Source organism: Coturnix japonica, chromosome 2 (genome assembly GCF_054131305.1).
Source record: "Coturnix japonica strain WE chromosome 2, WE-NBRP24, whole genome shotgun sequence".
NCBI lineage: Eukaryota > Metazoa > Chordata > Aves > Galliformes > Phasianidae > Coturnix > Coturnix japonica.
In genome coordinates this window covers 86,587,910-86,608,907 of record NC_140664.1, presented here as the reverse complement: position 1 = coordinate 86,608,907, position 20,998 = coordinate 86,587,910, and the positions used below count along the sequence as shown (strand labels likewise).

At 36.9% G+C, this 20,998-nt stretch overlaps 1 protein-coding gene across 25 annotated transcripts in view; it reads right to left on the bottom strand.

Annotated features, from left to right (window-relative positions):
• CTNND2 (catenin delta 2) overlaps positions 1-20,998 on the bottom strand; it is a 587,225-nt gene that overhangs the window by 48,367 nt on the left and 517,860 nt on the right. For all 25 annotated transcript variants that reach the window (XM_085537861.1, XM_085537872.1, XM_085537859.1 and 22 more), the window contains one exon: positions 16,615-16,765. In XM_085537861.1, the coding sequence (XP_085393987.1) occupies positions 16,615-16,765 (151 nt within the window). The remainder of the gene's footprint in view (positions 1-16,614; positions 16,766-20,998) is intronic.

Sequence of the window (20,998 nt, the reverse complement as noted above, 5' to 3'; positions counted from 1 at the left end):
TTTCCAACCTTGTGATTCTATAAAACAGAGGCACAGCCACGCATGAACTAGGTGCTTAGCTCAGCCATACTTGATGGTGGACTTGGATACTTCTGGTAGAAAAATGAAACATTTGCATGAACTCCATGCAAATAATTTCTGTTCTAACCACAGAATCACATTTAAAGGTTGACAGGCTCTGCGAAGACTGTCTAGTCTAAATTCTCTACCCAGATTGAGACTCCTCAGCACAGTTAAGTTGGTATTTTCTCATATTCAGATGGAATTTCCTGTATTTCGAGCTGTACTTATGACCATTTGTGCTGTCACTGGGAATCACAATAAAGAGTCTTTGCCCACATAACACTCTCCTATCAGATGTATATTGATCAGATCCCTCTCAGCCTCCTCTTCTTCAGTCCCAGTTCTCAGCCTTTCCTCTCTCCTCAGGAGAGAGGTTCCAGGCCCTTACTTATCTTTGTGGCTCTTAGCTGGACTTTCTCCAATATGCCAACGTCTCCCTTGCATTGGGGAGCCTAGACCTGGACCCAGCACTCCAGGTGTGGCATCAGCAGCACTGAGTAGAGGGTAGAGATCAGTTCCCTCAGACTTCTGGTAACACTGCTCCTAATGCAGCCCAGGAGGCTGCTAGCCTTTTTTATTGCTGGCAATCATGACTGGTTCATGGATTTCTATAGGCTTCTCTTGGCAATTGAAGGAATGGTAATGTATTCATGAAAGTGATTGTATAATCATACTTACTAAGCCCTTACTGTAAATCTAGTCATTAACCTCAAGGCTGACTCCTAACCCTGCCTGTACTCTAATCCCAAGTTCTATTCCTCGGTCTTAGTAACACAAAGCTTAAATCCAAACCTGTGACAAAAATACAATAATGAGTAATTTGGAAACAGGAGAAAAATCAATTACCAAAAGACATATTTGTAATTGTCAAAAAGTAAATCATACTCTTTTTTGACATGATCTTGCTCTCAAAGCTGAGCAGAAGCAGTGAGGTAAGGCTTCATCTATCAGTGTCTCAAGAAAACATCAGTCTTGATGAAAACTGAAGCATTTTCTCCCACTAGCCATGGTGTTCCTGTGGCACCAGCTGGTTTTCAGTTTATTTGACTTATCAGAAACACCCAATAAAAAATCGTGGCTGTGAATTATATTAGCTGAGGGACAGTGACAGATCTGATGCAATGTTCTAGCAAATACCATTGGTCTTCCCTTTGTACCGTATTTAAATACCATTATTTAAGTGGTATCATTAAAAACAGTGGCTCATAAATATCACAGCCTTACTGTTCTAAAAAGTTCTACTCGGAAAAATGAAAGCTTTATGAAAAAAGAAAGTTATAATTGACATAACATACGTCCATACCTATGGCAATAATACCATCAGCATTTTAGTGAAAGAGAGTAAAAGAAATACCATGCAGCTGTACATTCCTTTAAATATGAGTTCCTTATCAAACATAATCAGCAAAAAAAAAAATATTTGCAGAAATGCTGTATGAAATTCATAGCAGTAAAACTGTGCTAAAAAAGATTACCTTCTAAAATCATCAATATAAAACACATTCTTACCAATTACATTGGGTATTTTTTTGCTTCCAGATTTACTGATGCACATATTCCTATCTTTGAAAATATTTGAAATACATCCTCAGTACATATTTATTTCAAATATTAAAAGTAAACATGCCTGAGATTATCTTGGAACCTGGCCCACTTCTGAGATATGAAATCCACTTCTGAAAACAAAATGAAGTAGATAAATCTGTCATTTATGTTCAAGTTTTCTTTGTCCTGGAATTTTCTTTTAGAGATGGAGTCAAATAATGCTCTTCTTGTAATTAACGAAAGTATTTGGTATAGATACTCAAACACATGAAACAAGGGCTTATATTACTATTCACAATTATGCCTAGAAACAAAATAATCGAGGTTGGAAAGGACACTTTGAGATTGTATAGTCCTGCTCAACCCTCAAGTTGCACCAAGGGAGAAACAGGCTGGATGTTAGGATAACTTTTTTCTCTGAAAGAGCGATGAGGAACTGGAACAGGTTGCCCAGAGAAATGGTGGAGTCACTGTCCCTGGAGGCATTCAGGAAGCATTCAGATGTTGTACTAAGGGACATGGTTTAGAGGGGACATATTGATGGAAGGCGGGTGGTTAGACTGGATGATCTTGAAGGTCTTTTCTGACCTTGGTGATTCTATGAGGATTCATATAATGATGTTTCAAGAGTTTCTTCTTCCTTTTAATATACATTTTTTTTTTTTTTTAAATAAACCACTGTTGTTTGCACATTTAAAAATGTAAAAGCAGCAGTAAAATACAGTATATTCACACACTAGGTGTGTGTGGTAAGAGGCAATATCCCATAGCAGAAGGCCTCACAGAGGACAGCTTGTGGATTTGCTTGTATTAACATCAATAAAGCCTACATGAGCAATTTCACATGATGTTCTCATAAGACAGCTAAAAGCAGTAATTGCTGCAAATGGGATGAAAAATGTTTGGATTCTGCTACTCAAGATAGTTAACAGCTGTTGAAAAAGAATCATATATCAAATTAATTCTGTCAAAAACACATGAAATAAGCTCTGCAGACAATCTCTAACCCAGGTCAATACCTATCCAACACCACAGTCGATAATATGGATGGATGGTGAAAGAGATAAAGACGGGTTGGAAAAATGTTTGAGGACAAATTTAGAATTCATGTATTTTAATTCAGAAAGACTGATTTCATTAAAGTCAATATAGAACATTATACACAGGTAGGAGATAATTATCTGCAGTAATACAGAACAAAGAATAACCTATTCTCTAATAATTCTGCAGGAAAGGATCAAGAAGTCTAAGAAGATCACAAGACAGACGAGTTTCAAGATGAGTTGCTGTGAAAAAAAAAAGACAGCTATACAAGAGTACACTAACAGCTACTGTTGTCAGCACACACACATAACATTTTCCCATATGCATAACCTATGGAGGAGCACCAGAGCTAGTATGAATGTGAATTCTAGTAAGACATGAAAAAAGATGATTAAGTACAAAGGAGAGCAAGGTGAATGGCTAGGAAAAGACTAAATTAACAGCTGGTATCTTAGCTTTAGTAGTATATTCAGCTACCCTAACTACACCTCTTCAAACTGCAAACAAGGTACTTCAAGTTGCATCATTTTTACTTACTCTGCATGAATGAATGACACAGTGACAGAATATGGAAGAGAAGGATTCCATTGGAGGCTGCAGATCATCAAGAGAAGACAAAAAAATAGAGTTCCCAAATTCATGGCCCCATGGTGTGCTTAGGGTGGGGTCTTCATATGGCCTACTTTCAAAATGTGAACAAAGAAAATCATGCATAAAAAGATTTAAAATAAATGGTTCAGCTGTACTTTTTTGTTGTTTCTGAATTTACACTTGCAAGCTTCCCTTTCTGGCCTTGAAATATACGTCCTAGACAAAATAGTCTCATCTCCAGTAGATGGAGTCCTGAGAAGAATCTAAAGTAAGCAGACATGGGTCTGCTTAAAGGGTGCAGACGAGCAGAAAGAGAAGCAGTAAAAAAAGACATGAAATAACACACGGCTACGAGATCAAAGGAGAAAGAAGAATTTGGGTTAGAGCAGAAATAAGGAGCAAAACATGGGGATTGCCATGAAGACATTAGCTGGTGAGGGCAAGCAGGGAGTGTTCAAGGAGAAAATAGAGCAGTTATTTGGAAGCCAAGTGAATGAGCGCAATACATTAGTTGGAAAATTATATAATGTGATCTTTGAAAAGGAATAAAAAACTTACAGGCACTTGGAAGACAGGAAAACAGGAAGTCCAACAAGAAAAGAGAGAGAGATGAGAGACATGGCAGATTCAGTTCAGCAATGTTGAGTCAGCCCATCTGGGTCTTTGAATCTCAGTTATCCATCTTCAGACCCTGCAGTTCATTTGACCCCTATCCTTCTTTCCACACCCTCTGTTATCACAGGATATTCCAAGTTGGAAGGGACCCATAAAGATCACTGAGTCCAACACCTAGCTTCACACAGAGCCATCCAAAAATCAGACCCCATGTCTGAGAATGTTGCCCATATGCTTCTTAAACAAGCTCAGAGCTGTGACCACTGCCCTGGGAAGCCTGTTCCAGTGTGCAACCACCCGTTAATGAAGAACCTTTTCCTGACATCCAACCAGTGTAGTCTGCTCCTTCAGGATCAGGAGAAGCATAAGAACATACTTCTTACCTCCTTCCACTACTCTTCATTATAACAGGAATGTTCTTTTCCTCTTGCTTGTGGCCTTCACGTGACTGGGCTATCCTGGCTTCTATGTCATGTACCACCCTTGCCAGATGTAGTGAGTGTCTGCTGTGACTCACCTATCTTGAAAGAATTATGCATGCTTGGAAAGGCCAATAGTTAAAACATTGCCCTTGGCAGCACAATTTGTGTGCAAACAGCTCCCTTTGGATGCTTTCCCCTGGGCTCTCTCTACAGTCTAATCTAGGTTGTGTCCCAGACTGATACTAAGGAACACTCCACGTTGCTGTCATCATAGTTTACAGATTAATACAGCTCTGTCTGCAAGTACTCTGTCAATCTGTAGTAATGACTTGCATTTTAGGATGCCTTTTAGCTGATGCTCTCTAAATACTTTCTGTACACTAACTGTCCCTGACAATGACAGAGGCATGCGATTATTCATTTGTACTCAGGGAAACAAAGGTAACTGGCCAATGACCATCTCAAGAAGCAATCTAAGACTTAATGGTTCTCCTGCTCAGAAATAGCTGAACAAACACAGAACAAATTAATTCCCCCAATTAACAGATGTGATTTTCTAATGTTTACCTTCAAAACCATTTAATTATCTTAGTTTGTTTACTTCAGTGGCAACTCTTGAACAAATCTCTAGCCACAAGGCTTCTAATTGCAGTCTTATTAATACTGTCAGGGTAATAGCTATTGATGTTTTATGTTTTAAAGTACATTTTAGAATAAATAAGAGTGAATAAAGAGCCAACATTTAATTTTTGTAACAATGCAGAAAGGGTTACAACTAAGCTAATCTCTGATACTTGATAAATTTTTTCCTTGTGTGAAGCTTTAACTAAAGGTGTAGTTCTTTTTTCTTTCTCTTTTTCATAACTTTGCCTCAGCTTTGAAGTTTCTGTAAGCTCAGGGCAGCTTATCAGAAAAGTCCCTGAGAATGAAAGATGCTTAAATAGGGCTCCAACTGAATGAGATGAATTTCAGTCTTCCTACAAAGAGGCTGAGCTTTTCAGTATAAGGCACATATTTACTCAATCCCAAAGCAGAAGAATGGATTTAACTGCATTGGATAATGCATGAAAATCCATCCTTATAACCCTTCTATCAAAGGCTCTGCTGACGCCGTACTCCCTATCTCAGAATGTTAGTGGCTCACAAGGGAGGAGACATGCCCTTTTTTCTGGAGCTTGATTTAGACATTGCAATACAGTGCTGTACAACACAGGATAACACCTTTAACTCCTGAAAATTTAGTACCTACGTACGGAAAATATACATACAGTCTTGCCAACTTATCTGATATCTTTGTATTCCAAAGCAGTCTCTTTTTGTCTGGCTAAGGAATGCTGCTTATCTGTTTTCATAAAAACATGAAGGAATTACCGAAGCATTATTTTTCCAGTAACATAATGGTTTACAACAGTGCAGTTATTTTTGGTAGGATTCACAGTGTTTAAATTCTAACAAAATAAAGCAACCTGCAGGGTGTGGGCAGACATCCAGCATGCAAGTGTGAAAAAGTATCAGATTATGACCCTATTTTGAGCCTCCCAAGCAGTACTGGGCCAAGACAAGAGTTTTCCACCTCTCCTGTCACCTGCTTATGTGAATTTTTTGACTTTGTTCTGTTTCAGAAGAGTCTGTGTATAAAAGTAATTTTTTGGCTCGCTCAGCTCATTCTGATCAATGAGTCAGGTAGTTCTGATTCACATGAGTAACTTAAGTATAGACATGATGTGTTAGTAAGAGGTTGAAGGGGGCCTAGCTGCAGGGTCTCTTCCGCCATGGACTGCCTCAGGGAGAATAGCCATGTCTCAAATAAGAGAACTGTAATTTCCAGAACATGACAACTCAAATCAACTGAGAATCTGTAATTTTAGAATGAAAACTAATTCCATTATTAAAAATGAATTATTTCATATAACAGTTTAGTATGAATTTATTTCTATTAAATAGAAGACATTTTCAAAGGAATAAAATGACTTACATGGCACCCAACTCCATTTTTTCAAAACTGCCCAGGGGTCCCTTTAAGGCAGACTGCTCAGAGCCTACATCATGACTGAAAATAGACACTGAGTTCTTAATTCACCACTGAGCACTTAAAATCCGTGCAGATGTTATTAACACAGTAACAACAAGCTGTACTTTCACTTTCCCTGCTCTCATACTTAACTCACTGATTTACAGTAGACCTTCACATTCTTATGATAAATAGCACCATTCAGGCCTACTCAGTCCTCGTTAATAATGCTGCTTTCTTACTGTGCCTTGAAACCTGTTTCTTATGAATGATGATTCCTTTTAGTTTCTATGAGAAGATTAAGCTGACAGTTACAAGACTTTATTGTTGTTGCAATTACGCGCCATAATACGTTTTTAAAATGAACAGAATACCTTTCTATATGCACGTGTACCCCCAGCGCACTGTCCCTTCCTCTTTGGTGTAGATAAATGTACATATGAACACATAGAAATACACATATAAACAAATACATACAGAATATAAATAACAAGTTAAATATATTCTGTGTCAATTTAATATGGCAATAATTTTGCAGATGATATACAGTGCTGAAGTTGAAGAAAATTAAAATAAAGAAGAGAAAGAAAATGCCTTTGGACGTAAGTGTGATCACACTGCTTTATAATCACCAATTTTTGCACCTATCTGCAACAATTTAAAATTCATATTGTTGCTGCAGAACTTAATTACATATGAGATCAAGTCAGAGTCTACATGTGATTACTAAGAATAATTTAATAACAGCCATCACTATTGAACACTAGGGAGACTACATTTATTTCTATTGATTTTAAAATAACCAGTTCCAAAATTAAAGATGTATTTCCCTTTGAAAACTAGAAAGTACTGCCCTTCACTAAAACCGCAACGCTGTGAACTATTAATGTAGTCCCATGTCCTGTGTCTATGTGCATTTAATATCTGATCCTTTTATTGTCTTGACTGCACAATAGGAATAAGACAATCTGACACTGGTCCTCATATACTGTAACTAACATGTCAACCTACCCACTATTCCTTACAGACAAGGTGGTGAGACTTTATCCAGGTAAGTGGATGATATTGTGGGTGGAAAACTGGTTTAACTACTGGCATCAAGAGGTAATGACTAGAAATGACTAGAAATGCAAAACTGAATTGGCAGGTGGTTATTGCTAGTGATCCACAGTTGCTGATACGGGCAGAAATACTGTTTAACACCCTCGTTAACAACCAGATTGATAGAATAGAAAGCATTCTCAGAACGACTGTGGACAACATATTTGGAGGACCAGACAATATACTAGAATAGTCTAAACACTGAAGGCAAGGGCTGCTACGCAGATGAACTACTGCACAGGAATCTCAACAAAGCCAAATGTAAAGCCTTGTACTTGGACTGAAATAATCACATAGAACCGTACTGGCTGAAGAACAGCAAGTTAAAAAACAGATTTTCAAAAGAAACCCAGAAGCTAGGGCTGCCAATGGGCACATTGAACATGAGTCCGCTATATGCCTTGGCAGCAAAGACTGACCACATGCCAGTTTCTATCAGGTGGAATCTAGCTACAGCTATGATTTCTCTATCTAGATTATGCTTACACACTCAGTTTTGGTCTCCCTCATGAGGAAAAACACTGTAACACTGAAGCAAATACAGCAGAACACCACAAAGACAGCCAGGGGCTGCAACACATGGCATGCAAGAACCGCATTTGCTGGAATTTAACGTTAAGGAGATATTTTATTATTGTCTGGAAATACTTAATAGGATAGTACAGAGAAGATGGAGTCAGACTTACATTGGATGAAAGAATTGTAAACCTCCAATATAATGATGGTACTTTACAACGCTTTCCTTAATTTCATAAAATATAACTGAGCGCAGAATTTGCTTACACAAATTTCTGAACATATTTATCCAGACTTTTAGCACTTATTTCATAGGTAAGGTAAGGCTGCCTTTAAAGACAACTAATTTTGAATTTCACTGGTGATGGCTTCCTTACATATTCATTAGGGTTTATAAAAAAACAACAAAAAACAGCAAAGTAGATTTAGTTTCCATTTCTCTCTACAGAGCAGAACTTGGCATTCCACTGAAAATACTCAAAATGGTCTCTTTGCAGATAGTTCTGTGCTAAGTTGGTTCAAAGCCTTCAATCTACAATATTGGAGGGAATATATCTAAAATATTCAATTATTTGGTTTCTCTAACAAAAAAAAAAAGAAGCCACCAATGTTAAACTTTAACAGAGTGCTGTATTCTTCTGTCTTATCCTGATCTTTCAGTTTCAACTACACACATTACATTTCTACATAAAAAGCATGGCTTTAAACAGGAATGCAAACAAATGCCTTCTTAGAAGAATTTCTTTAGTCTGATCTATTATTATTAAGTATTGAACTTTACATACATAAAAAACTTGCTAACTCTAGGAAGTAGTGCATCTTTTTCATGTCTGCAGAACCTCTTGCATGCTGCAGCCACAAGAGAAAGCAAAAGGAAAACAAAAAACATAATTATACAGGACAACATAAGCAATACCAGATTTCAGATATTTCATAAAGATGCCATGGAGAGATCAGTGAGACTTTGAAGCTGATTCTAAGGGTTATCTGGGCTTTCTATGGGAAAAAAACTAAATTTCTTTATTTTTAATTAAGCCGTTGAAATATTAAGTATCTGAAACACAGTCTTATGTTATAGAATTGACAAGGACCCTCAGCAAATGAATTATTTCTTCACTTACATCAGATTATTAGAATTCGTTAACCTTTTAGTCTTTAGTTGCTAAGCATTACAAAACTGCTGCTGTTCCATCCCAGCAGTTAAAAGCATGAAACAAGTTTGGATTTTTAAGTTGCTTGTGCAGGTACCAGTTGACTCAGTATAAGGCCTATTCACAACAGAAGAACTCCCCCAAATAAGCAGAAAGCTTATAGTGCTTCCAGCTATTCAGGACAACACACATCCAGAGGTGTGTGGTATTTGTAATGGAATGCAAGAACTCACTTGCAAAGGCTACCTCTATAAGTTATTTTTCTGCTCTCTGTAATCAAAAGGATACTCAGAAGTTTTAATGGTAACATTAAAGAGTAACACTAAAGACCAGAGTCTTTAACACTGAGAAACATGACTGATACAAACAACTGGTGCATACCTTGGTTTTTACAAGGAGACAAATCCTATATCAAAGTACTCCATAAAGAACAATTACTGTGCATGTAAAACACGGGCATATGGAGATGCCATCTAAAGAAACCAACTAGTATGAGCTGCCTCTGTACAGCTGTCTCAGACAGAGCTAACACAAGGGCTTTCCATATTTTGGGACAGTATACATGCAAACAACCAGAGAAATTCAGTCACCTTACTCATAGACTGGAGCAACCATTAATGACTGGCAGTGCTGTGTACCCTCCTAACAATCAGAAAGGGGAAAAGAAAAATTGAGTTTAATTACATTGAAATTTGGATATATAATGCCAGCTGTAAGAATCCAGATATAAGTACTGCTCCCTAATCAGGCATTCTTTGAAAAACTACTGATTCTTTTATCACAGCCCTATTTTTACCCTAGGAAAGAGATTTTATGGTCCAAATATTTAGCTAATGGATGATAACAAACGTTGTTGCATATGCACAGGTATTTGACTCCAGTGTTAGCCTACGTAATGTCAGCCTAGCCCTCCTGTGCAGGTGCATGTAAATCTTTTAAGCCCCTACATTTGAGTTTTCTCCCAGTGTCACCTTTATGAAGGGCATCTGGATTCACTCCTTTAAAACCACAGTGCCCTGGTCCCATTCCTAAAGTCTCCACATACAAGAAGGATTTGTTTCCTCTATCAAATGAAAATTCACTTGCCATGTTCTACTCTCCTTCACTGACATATCATGGGAAATGCTGGAGTTCTGGATTCTTCAAAGGAAATATGCTTTTAGTAAAATAATAATAATAATAATAATAATAATAATAACAACAACAATAATAATAATAATATGTGTAATTTCTATTATTTGAAAATGCCTTAAATTGACAAATATTTCAGGAGAAAAGGTTATTTTTACATGCTGCACAAAACAAAAATACGTTTCATGATTCAAAGCCGATACAAAGCAGTCTGCAGATACCCGTTTTGGTACACTTATCTGTTAATGTATGACTGTTACAAAAGTTGAGAGTCTGAAACTGCTATGCAGATTTATGACAACTCCTCAGGGATTTAAAAGTACTTTTAAAAGTACTTCAGCAGTTTGCGACATTTGCATATCTACAGCTATGTGTTTTATGCAATATCAAGCTGAATTATATGCACTTTTCAGATCAGAACTCTAAATTTCCAAAGGATTAGTTGCACTTCTCAGCGTCAGCATTGCAAAACAGGGATGAAAATTAATATTGAATTGTTTGAAATGTCAGTCTTCTGAGTGAGATGCATATGCTGTATATTTAATTGCTTTATACTTTGTGCAGAAGAACAGAAACAAATTGTTTATCATCTCAAAATGTAATGTACAGGTCAGGGCATCTTTTCTGGGCCATCTCTAAGATTTTACAACTGAATGTGAATAAAGACTTTCAAAGCCCATAATACATCTTAATTGAATTTGTCACTATCATCTAGATAAACTGTCATGTTGTAGCATTGCAGATGTCTCACCTGAGACTTTGGCATTTAAAATATAAATTAGGCATTTTCTAGGTGTTTTCTTACAGTTCATTCTACTTTAAGGAAAAGCTAGCCTGTAGCTGGGTCATAGTATTGTGAAACACCTTGATCTCATTACACAAAGAAGAAACATGGTGCATTTATTTAACTACAGCTTTACAATACTCCATCTTTGGAAGTGGTGTCCTCTGCATCATTAGACTTGAGACTGTGTTCAGTTATTTCGGATGCTTTGACTGTCAACAGTAAGCTAATTGAAGGGCAGAAATACAGCTTAACTAAACAACTTCCCAAGATTCTACTTGCTAATCTTCAGTCTCCCAAAAGATAGCCACCAAGTCTCTAGTTACCTACCCAGGTTTTCATCACAGGACTAGATCCATCCTGAGATCCAAGACCATAGGTGGCAAAGGTCACGAGGGTGAATACTGAAGCAGGTCAATTTTCTTATTTACACCAGAAGCCTACCTGACTACCTGCCAAATTGTTAGATGGTTCATGGTAGAGAGACATCCCTCAAAGTTCATATTGACTGAGCTTTAAAGACTTGATCTTGAATTTGATCTTAAAATTGAGAATTTGGTTAGTAAGCCTATTTTTCTCCCTAGATCTCCTTACTTGAAAATTAGAAATGAATGAGGAAAGAAGCCTTTCCTAACCTCTGTAGCTAACAGATCCTATTGCCAGAAATACAGCTGAGATAAACCAGAGCAAAAGGTAATGCAAAAGTGGCTGCAGGTACCTGAAAAATCAAAATAGCTTTGAAACAAAACTTTTTATACTGTAATTGAAAAATATTCTGCATTTAAACTTCTACCAGTGAAAATTCTCAGCCAAATTATATATTCAACATTAGAAACTAGGGAGTCTGGACTTTGCACATATCTACCAACTTTATTTACCAACTATCTTTTCTCCTCACTAATATAAAGTAGGGAGAACAAGCTATTAATACATGGCCATATATGCCATTTCCTAAATCAACTTCTTGTTGACATCCTCTTCTAATTCAGGTATTTGTTTAATCTATGTTTTGCACAACTCACCTACTAAACACAGAAATTGAAGTGCAATAAAATTGATACAAATTGAACAAATTGCAGTATATATTCTTTCTTCAGATTCTTCTGAACAAATGCCTATAATTTGAGATTAATGCCTTCTGGCATTTTACGCATTGTGAATTTCTGTCAGTTAAACAATTCAGTAACTAAACAGCATTATAAGATGATTAAAAACTCAATAAGGCAGTGCCTCCCAGATCCTTGCAGATCTATTTGTGACAAATTCAGAAATACTCACATTTAAAAAGGAGAGAAATCAGTGTTCAGATGCTCTAAGTGGGATGAAAATTGCATACTTGATTTAATCATCTCCCAATCCATCACCGTGTTCCCCAATAACACGCATTACTATTACTAATAATTTATGGCTTTTGTTCTTGTAGTTAAAAAAAATAAATACTATCTGCACTTGGATTAGAGATACTGAAACAAAGTTATGATATTAAAACATGCCCATGTTTTAAGCTAGGAGAAACCCATGTCACTATTTATGCTCCAGAACATGCTGCTGTTTGAATGCAAACAGTTGTTCTTGACATGTTTCCTACCTACTTGCTGAAAGTAAAATCTTTCCAAATGTGAATCAATATCACAGTTTGAAATAACGAATCTGACCCTGCTTTGTGTACTAAGCCGTGCAAGATGACCTCCTGAGTTTCCTTCTAACTTGAATTCCTCAGTGAGTCTAACAGTTCATTAGAGTTGCAAACACCTGACAGATATTCCAATCAAACTCTCTCATGTTTAGCAATAAAACTCTGAAACACCAGCTACTTCAAACACTCAAATACATATATGTTCTCCATGAGATGCTAAGACATACATTCAGTGTCAATTTGTACATAAACTAACTTGTTCTCTCTCTCTCAACAGTGGCTGGGCAGTAATACAGGGTGAGATCCACTTATCATGTTAGATAAATCACTTTTGGGGTGATTCTCTTTCTGTCAGCTATAAGGGAGTCTAATATTTAGACACCTAGCATGATTAAGCAGGCTATAACACAAGCTAAGCAATAATTTAATGGATATGCTATGGAAAACTATGTTACCAACAGATGAGTAGTGAATTGAGTACGTTTCATTACTGACACCTTAAAGCAGGAATAGTTATCCAAAAATACTCCCCCCTTTACAGCCCCTGTTTCAGGGTTCAATTCAAAACCTTGTACAAACCTGAAATTTTACCTTTAAGTTCACTTATTTAAATTGTGCTTTTGCTGCAGTATCCACAAAAAAGATGCCTTAAGTATCACAGCGCTTTAATTTGTTCCCTCTGCTTTGAACCTAGAGACCTGAACAGACACATGGATTCTCCACATATTGTAAGCAAAGAATTATATCAGGATGCATCTTATACACGTATCAATAGGTCAGTGAAAACTATTAGTGCAACTGTCCACCTATTTTTTCAAGGATGAGCACTCAAAACACCTCCCATCTCCAAAAGCATATTTTGTTTAACCACAGAAATACATCCCAAGTGGCCACAGAAAATGTGTGAGTGATGCTCTTGAAATAGTGCTGCAGTGTTTTTCCCAGCCAAAAATGGCTCAGAATAATATTAGAAACCACTATCAGGATAAGAGCAAACTGACAGAAAGACCTGAAGCACAACAATTTGTACTGACAGTGCTCAACAAACAATATCAGCTGTCTACATCCCTCAGCTGTGGCGCCACCAGGAGAGAGAATGTCAATAAATCTTCCCATGGGTGTTCTTCTGGGAAATGACAGACAGAGGGTACTATTCTGTAAAGATAAAAGGTCCTGAAAAGCACATAGAAAACAAATATGTCTTGAGTGCAACCAGGAAGGCAGTTGGGCAGTAGGTCCAAGAACAGGGAATCAAGTGCTGGATTACCAAGTATCAATACGAAACAGGCCAAGTTTACTCTGTCTTTGTCTCAGTGGGTTTTAATTTCGGTGAGAAGGAAGATGAATTTGCCCACCACTTCAGCTGCCAACTTGACCACACATAGCACAGTGAAGGTCACATTAAGGACAAGAAGCATACCCTAAATGAAACCCAGGAAGAACTTGCTGAAGAAAGTGTTATATGGTGATGGCTCAGAAAAACCTTAAGGGAGGCCTGGCACCAAACTTTATCAATGTAAATACACTTGATAGATCTGTGACAAAACCAAAATAGACTGGTGAATTTGACAACATCTAGAAATAAATTTCTGGTCATTTCAAAATGAAGGTCTTTTCATTTGCTTTTTTGTTTGGTACAGGTGAATCTGGATTTCAGCAAGCTTTCTGCTATATTTGCCAGGTGCCACAACACTGATTCATGGGCTGCTTGGTAACAGCAGCAAAGAAACCTCTAATTCTGCAGCATATTTCAGTAAAAATTAGTCAGCTGGGAATGGGAGAACAGCATTGCTGAAAAAGAAGCTGTAAAATGAACCTCCAAGATGCATTTAAAAATATGCAGTTCTACTTATGCAATCCTTACTATGTATAAAGATGGACAATTCACCATTAAGAAAAGTTATCTGAAGGGGAAAGGTCAATCTGTGTGGCAGAGCTTGTCACACATAAGACAAACTGAAACTTCAAAGAGGCAATTTAAACAGGATGCTGACTGCACTTAGAAAGACACTCATGTAATGAACATCAACAAGCCCCTTTTGAGTCCTCTTAGAAGATCTCTCAGAACACGCTGAATTTTAATATTCACAAAAATAAACTCTATAACAAGTTGGAATCCTTCACAACTGCAGATGTTCATAATTTATGAAAATGAGATCTATGATGTGACCTACTAGCTATAAAAAAACTCACAAGAGAAATAACAACCATTATTACTGTTTCTTCAAAGTTCAGTGACGAGAGACAAAGAAATGAACATATAAAGATCACAGCTGGAGTGGTTCAGGAATTATGGCCAAACCTTCCCTATCACATTGGCATGTCTGTACTTTGCTTTGGAGTTATAAATTGCGACTTCTCAGAATTGTCCCACAAATAATTTAAGCAACACTACTCATTACCAGCTGACAGATAAATAAATCAAAATCAACAGCACCTTTTCAAAGCTTGTCTTTGTTTATATCACACGTTCTCTGATAATTACATAAAACATTAAAATTTGGAGGCTATACAATCTCATCCATAATTTGATGAGCATTTTATATAGCACATCACATTAAAAGACAGCTCTGTTTTTACATGCTTAGCTTTACATTCCTGATAAAATTTGCATAGCTGACAAGGAAATAAAACTTTTAATTGAAAGGACTAAGATGCTGCATGGTAGAGACTATGACATGCTGAAGATTGAAAGTGTAGGTTGGATAATGAGATAAAATGAAAAGAATCAGTTATTGATCTGGATTAGATGGCCTGATACACTTGCTTCAGCAGCAATTTCTACTTGAAAATTCCTAGAAAACAATGAGGAAAAGAACACGTGCAGTATCCTGAAGCAACTTCCTGAAGACTGAACATAATATAGCAAACACGAATTTCATGTCAATTTTGCCAACAATAACATGAAGAAAATCTGAAAGATTAGGTTGGTCTTGTATGCCAAACAACTAGAGTTCAGTTCCTGCTGAACACCAGCAGGTTTACGTTACTTACCACTCTCTACCTCTGTTTGCTTTACAACATTTTGTCAGTGAAGTTCTCACTATTTTGTACAAGAAGTGAGGGGAGTGATTGCCTTGCTTTAACAAGCTACAGAGCACTGCTCTAATGAAGCACAGAATGCAAATAATAAAGTATTATGATCAAAGTATCTATCCGTGGAATTCTATAATTAAAGGCAAAGCATTACAGCATCCAGTTATGATAATTTAACTAGCTAGCACAAATGAAGAACAACGTGCACTTAAGGTACAGAGGAAGAAGAAGTAATGTTTGTTGTGATTGTTAGACTAATTGAACACCAAGAAAGCAAATATTTTTATATATATAACATGGTTTCAGTTTCAATGATTCACAGATTTTTTTTCTTTAAATGAAATAAAGCTAAAAAAAAAAAAAAAAAAAAGCAAAACAAATTTAAAAAACTGCCTTAAAACAAAAAATACAATGGAAAACCTAAAAAGTTACCATACCATCAGAATTCAGAAAGAGCAATAATTTATGTAACACTGTTTTCTTCCTTATCTGCACATATTTGAAAATTAATTATCTCCAAGCTCCCCCGCTGGAACTACTCATACGTTCAGTAAATTCCCGACACCATCTTTTAGGTCTATGATTTGACACTACATAATCTCCAATATCACTTTCAATAGAGAATCTGAGAATGAGAGGTGACTGCTCTGTTATATCCTTGATCTGGAAAGTGCAAGTGCTACTGCCAGCCTATGAATGAATTGCTAAATTAGAACAAAGCCATCACTTTTCTTCTGGAGATTACAGTATGTCAAATCATAAAATGCTGCATGATGTTTAATTAATTTAACACTTCCTTGCAATATAGCATTAAGCCGTCACATAAAATGTGAATATAAAGCATTAGAGAAAGAACTAAAGAAATTATGTTAGAAATGTGAGAATAATTCCTTTCATTGTGCTTATTCTGCTGCAAGCTAGAAGAAAAAAACAAAATAGAAAATAGACGGAGTTGGGAAAGAACATACCTATTAACTCCTTATTTCTGACATCTAAGGCCATGTTTCGTAAAGCTGTAGCAACTGCACATACCACCCGGTCATTGTCTATTCGAAGCAGTTCTACCAGGATTGGCAGTCCTTTTTCTTTGCGGACAGCAGCACGGATATACACTGACCACTGTAAAGACACATGAGAGAACACAGTGAAGAAAGTGAAAAAATCCACTAAGAAGAGCAAGGCACCTGAGGTTACAGAGCAAGGAGTAACAGAAGCATGTAAACTCAGAAGAGAGGAAATAATTGCATTTACGATGCTAAGCAACCACTTGATTTGGAAATCAGCACTAATTTTTTATGGTGGCAGGGAAATTAATTGATGAATTGACTTGAATCCTAGAACACCTGGTTACATTTTACAGACGAAGTCTTCAGGTCACTTGCTTTACATCAACATTTGCTATACATTTTATCATGTTCTCCACTAAAACCACAACAATTATATTATAAAGTATACGCTACAAAATACGTTTAAGAAGTCTGAGAATTTCTTTGTTATATTTGCAAGATCAAATATAGAAACAAATACTTTCAAAATTTCTCTTGAGAATGCTAACTCAGAAAGAAAAAATGGACTATTATACACCTGATTTTGGCACCTGCAGCAGTCCCAAGGAGGAGTTAGTAATTCACATACCAGCTGATTCAGGCAGGAGAGGGTCTGTGCAATGCACATACTGCTTCTCTACTAATTGTAGCAGAGAAGCCTGTAGGTATTTCCTACTTGGCACCTGGACAATACTAGCAAGTAAAGTGAAGCAGCATGTTCTTTCATGAATATCCTTTTTTTGTTTAACAGAAGAAATGACGAGCAGAGTTCTTATTTCTAAGAAATTTGTCTTAAGAGCTCCAAAAGCTATACTGTCAGTAAAACTCTTCATGGACAGGATCTACACACTGTGTGTCCTGACCAGGAGCTCCATTCGTGGCCATACAACTTGGATTTCCAAGCATCTACATCTATGAAAAGTTAACTGTAGCATCCTCTTCTTGTTCTGTTAGCTCTATAAGTTGGAAAAAGGCAAACAAAAAAAAAAAATTGTGGTTTTTAAAGCCAATGGCTATTGCAAAATCTGAGATGTTTGAACACCTGCAGGATGTGCAGATCAATTTAATACAACCTGCTTTGAAATGAACCACCTACTAGGCATACGCTCCTTCCAATACCTTGAACATTCCTCTTGAATTTTCAAGAAGACCAAATTCTTGCTCCTTGTACTGATACTTAGAAGGAGTTCACTGAAGCTGAGCTTGTCTCCCTTTGGTGCTATGACATGAATCCTTATTGTGCCCTCATACTAGGGGGGTGAAGGCAAAGTTCCAGAACCCCAGAACATCAGGCTTTGAAATACTTCAAATATTTCAAAAGCTAAGATGGTAAGCCTTCACTTTTTCAGATCATGGTTCCTTAGTCTTTTGACAAAACTTTCTTAACAGTTATACCACATCTTAAAGAACAGTCAGATCACAATAAAGATCCTCCAGAAACTAAGAACAAAAACAAACTCCATGGCATAAATCATTGGAAAAAGGAAAGCACACTTACTGCCATTGTGCATACGGCCTCTACTTAGAGCAGCTGAGGTGCTCACTTCAGAAAGCAAGCACCTGTTCATACTATTATAGACAGGTGCCCTTAACAGCACTAGGTCAGAAAACATTTTATGATAACACCAATTGAAACAAGCAGGCAAGGGCTGCAATCTTGCAGCATTTGGAGTACAAATTCATTTTAGGTTGTATGACTCAGGAAATCGGGGAAAAAAGAAGAGAAACCAGCATTCAGAGTATTATTTTATCATTTCTCCTCTGCAGTAAAGACGCATAGCAAAAACAAGCTGGCTGAACTTCACTGTAGACAAAAGTGATAATGGGTGCAATAAGCTTTTTAGTCAGGTACATGGGTTGTGGGGCTCAGCATCACTAAGCACAATAATGTAACATGTCTGAAATGTAAATGTGCCATCATTTACTGCAGCAAGCAAAGAATAGCACTAAGGTGAAAGATAAACAGTAGCAGGATTCTTGGCTGACTGTACCCTATGCTTCTTCTGCAGAGCCAGCACATGGGAACACTGGATACAACACAACTAATTCATAGAGATTGACAATTTTAATTGAAAATACCTGCTGGGGAAAAAAAAAAAATCTTTCCTATAACTTGATTTTAATGGGATATTAAATATAGAAGGCATTTTGAAAACCCTGAAGTAATCTTTTGAGCTTTTTTTAATAATCACACATACACCTCTCTGTTAAGTGCACTGTAACCTGCAGCTGAGCGCACCCAAAGTACTCAAAACCTCCCATTCCTGTATTTTCTGTGCCTCTCCCATGGAAGACAACCACTGTATCTACTGTGATTACATGGGACTTCCAGCATGCAAGTTCAAGTTCACAGTGAGACTGTTTTGATAATGCAGTGAGCCTATTGGGTTGAGGAGCTCAAGCCAGCAGAGAGATGCTGCGGCCCATAGTAGAAATACATCCCAGGTGTAGAGCTTTCAATATGGATTATACAGGGAATCAGTAGGAGTGGTTTGTTTGTGGGTGGATTTTTTTTTTTTATTTACTCCATACCAGACAGTATCTAAAATGATTTTATTGATTATTCACTGTATAATAAACCCTTCATAATAAAATCTCCAAGAACAGTTTTCCTTTGAATTTTTCATTTTAGCTGTCAAAGAAAAACAAAGTGCAAGCTTTTCAAAACCCAGTATTACAGCAGATTTCTCGGTCGTAGCATTTTTGTCATATATTGCAAAAGGCTAAAAGAAGCAAGCTGAGTTACAAAATGCATTAAGAAATATGTTTTTTTTTTAAACTCTGGAGAGAACAAAAGACAAGATAGGAGAAAAAGTCAAATAACTCAACCATGAAAAAAAGAACCTCCCTCCCCCCCTTCTGAATAAATGACATGCAAGTCTTCAGTATCTGTAATATACTAATTACTTTGATAACAGTCAATAATACAGCTTCAGAGTTCTCATATGGGGAGAGATCCAGATATAATGTTTTTCAGATGGTCATATGCACACATAAATAAAACAATGGGTGAGAGAGGGAAAAGTATGCACAAAACCACTCCTCTCCCCCTGCACTCCCCCCAGCTCCCTCCTGAAACTGGAAAAGAGTGGTGAGAATGTCATCAGCTTTGGAAAGGTTCAGAGGCTCCTCATTGTGCATCGCTACCATTTCAGCTGTGTTTCAAGTCAAGCACCTTAGGCAGAAAGACAGAAATGCCTATTAATTGTTTCAACAATCTCTGGAGAACTTTCCATTCTGCAAGTGCTAAGAACTGTCTGTGTCTCTTTCCTAAAACTGCCAATTAGGACAAGTCTCTGCAAGCAATTATGCTGTGCTCTATGTATTTCAGGAACACTCAAATTGAGATGCCTCAAAATTGCTATTTTATTCTCTCAGAGAATGGAAAAATTGATTCACTCTTGCATATACTCATCATTCTTTCGTTTGCCTAAAGCCATCAAGAAACATTCCTGCATTTTTACTTTGCAGGTCAATTGCTAATATGAGCTCAGTGAAGTAGAAAAGAAAGAGATGAAAAATCATAAGAAAAGAGACAAAGTGTTTGTTGCCTGTTGGTGAATGAGGCCCTCTGCCAATATACTTAATCATCTTGTTGCTCCACAAATCAGTGGCAGTGACAATGGTCAAGTAACGGTTCAATCTGTGCAGAGAAATGACTCCTATGGGAAGAATGTGCATTTCAAACTGAATAAGAAAACAAACAAGCAAAGATCATTATTGTTGCATCAGATTGCAGCTAAATTATCAGAGACAAACACGGGAGCCACAATCCATGCATGAATAGTCTTTGCAGATAATTGAATTCAGAGGACATAACTACTACACAGCACTTTGAAGACATCTAGTGCATCTCTATGTCCACTTCTATTAGTAGTTTTGCCATGGAAATTGAGAAGAAAATACAGTAATCTGGTAAATTATTTATTTTTCTAATATTTTCCACTGTTAGTATAGAAGACCCCTTCCAGAGCCACATGTCTGTAGAGATTAAGTACATTAGGCTGAAACTCAACAAAAGAGTAATTCATCTGGATGAAACTAACTTATCTTTTTAAGAAAACAATGCAAGTATTTAACAAATTAAGTCCTTTAAGCAACGCATATTTATATGCGTTTTCTATATTCTCCAATGGATCACCAATGCAGGAGAACAAACTAGAAGGGAAAAAATGTCCACCACAGAATGAAAAATTAACAAAACAAACAGAAAACCACCCAAGGAATACTAGCAATTGAATAGACTTTATATTTTACATGCATTCACCTCCCTACCATAGAAATCAGTGTTACCCAAATATCTCTA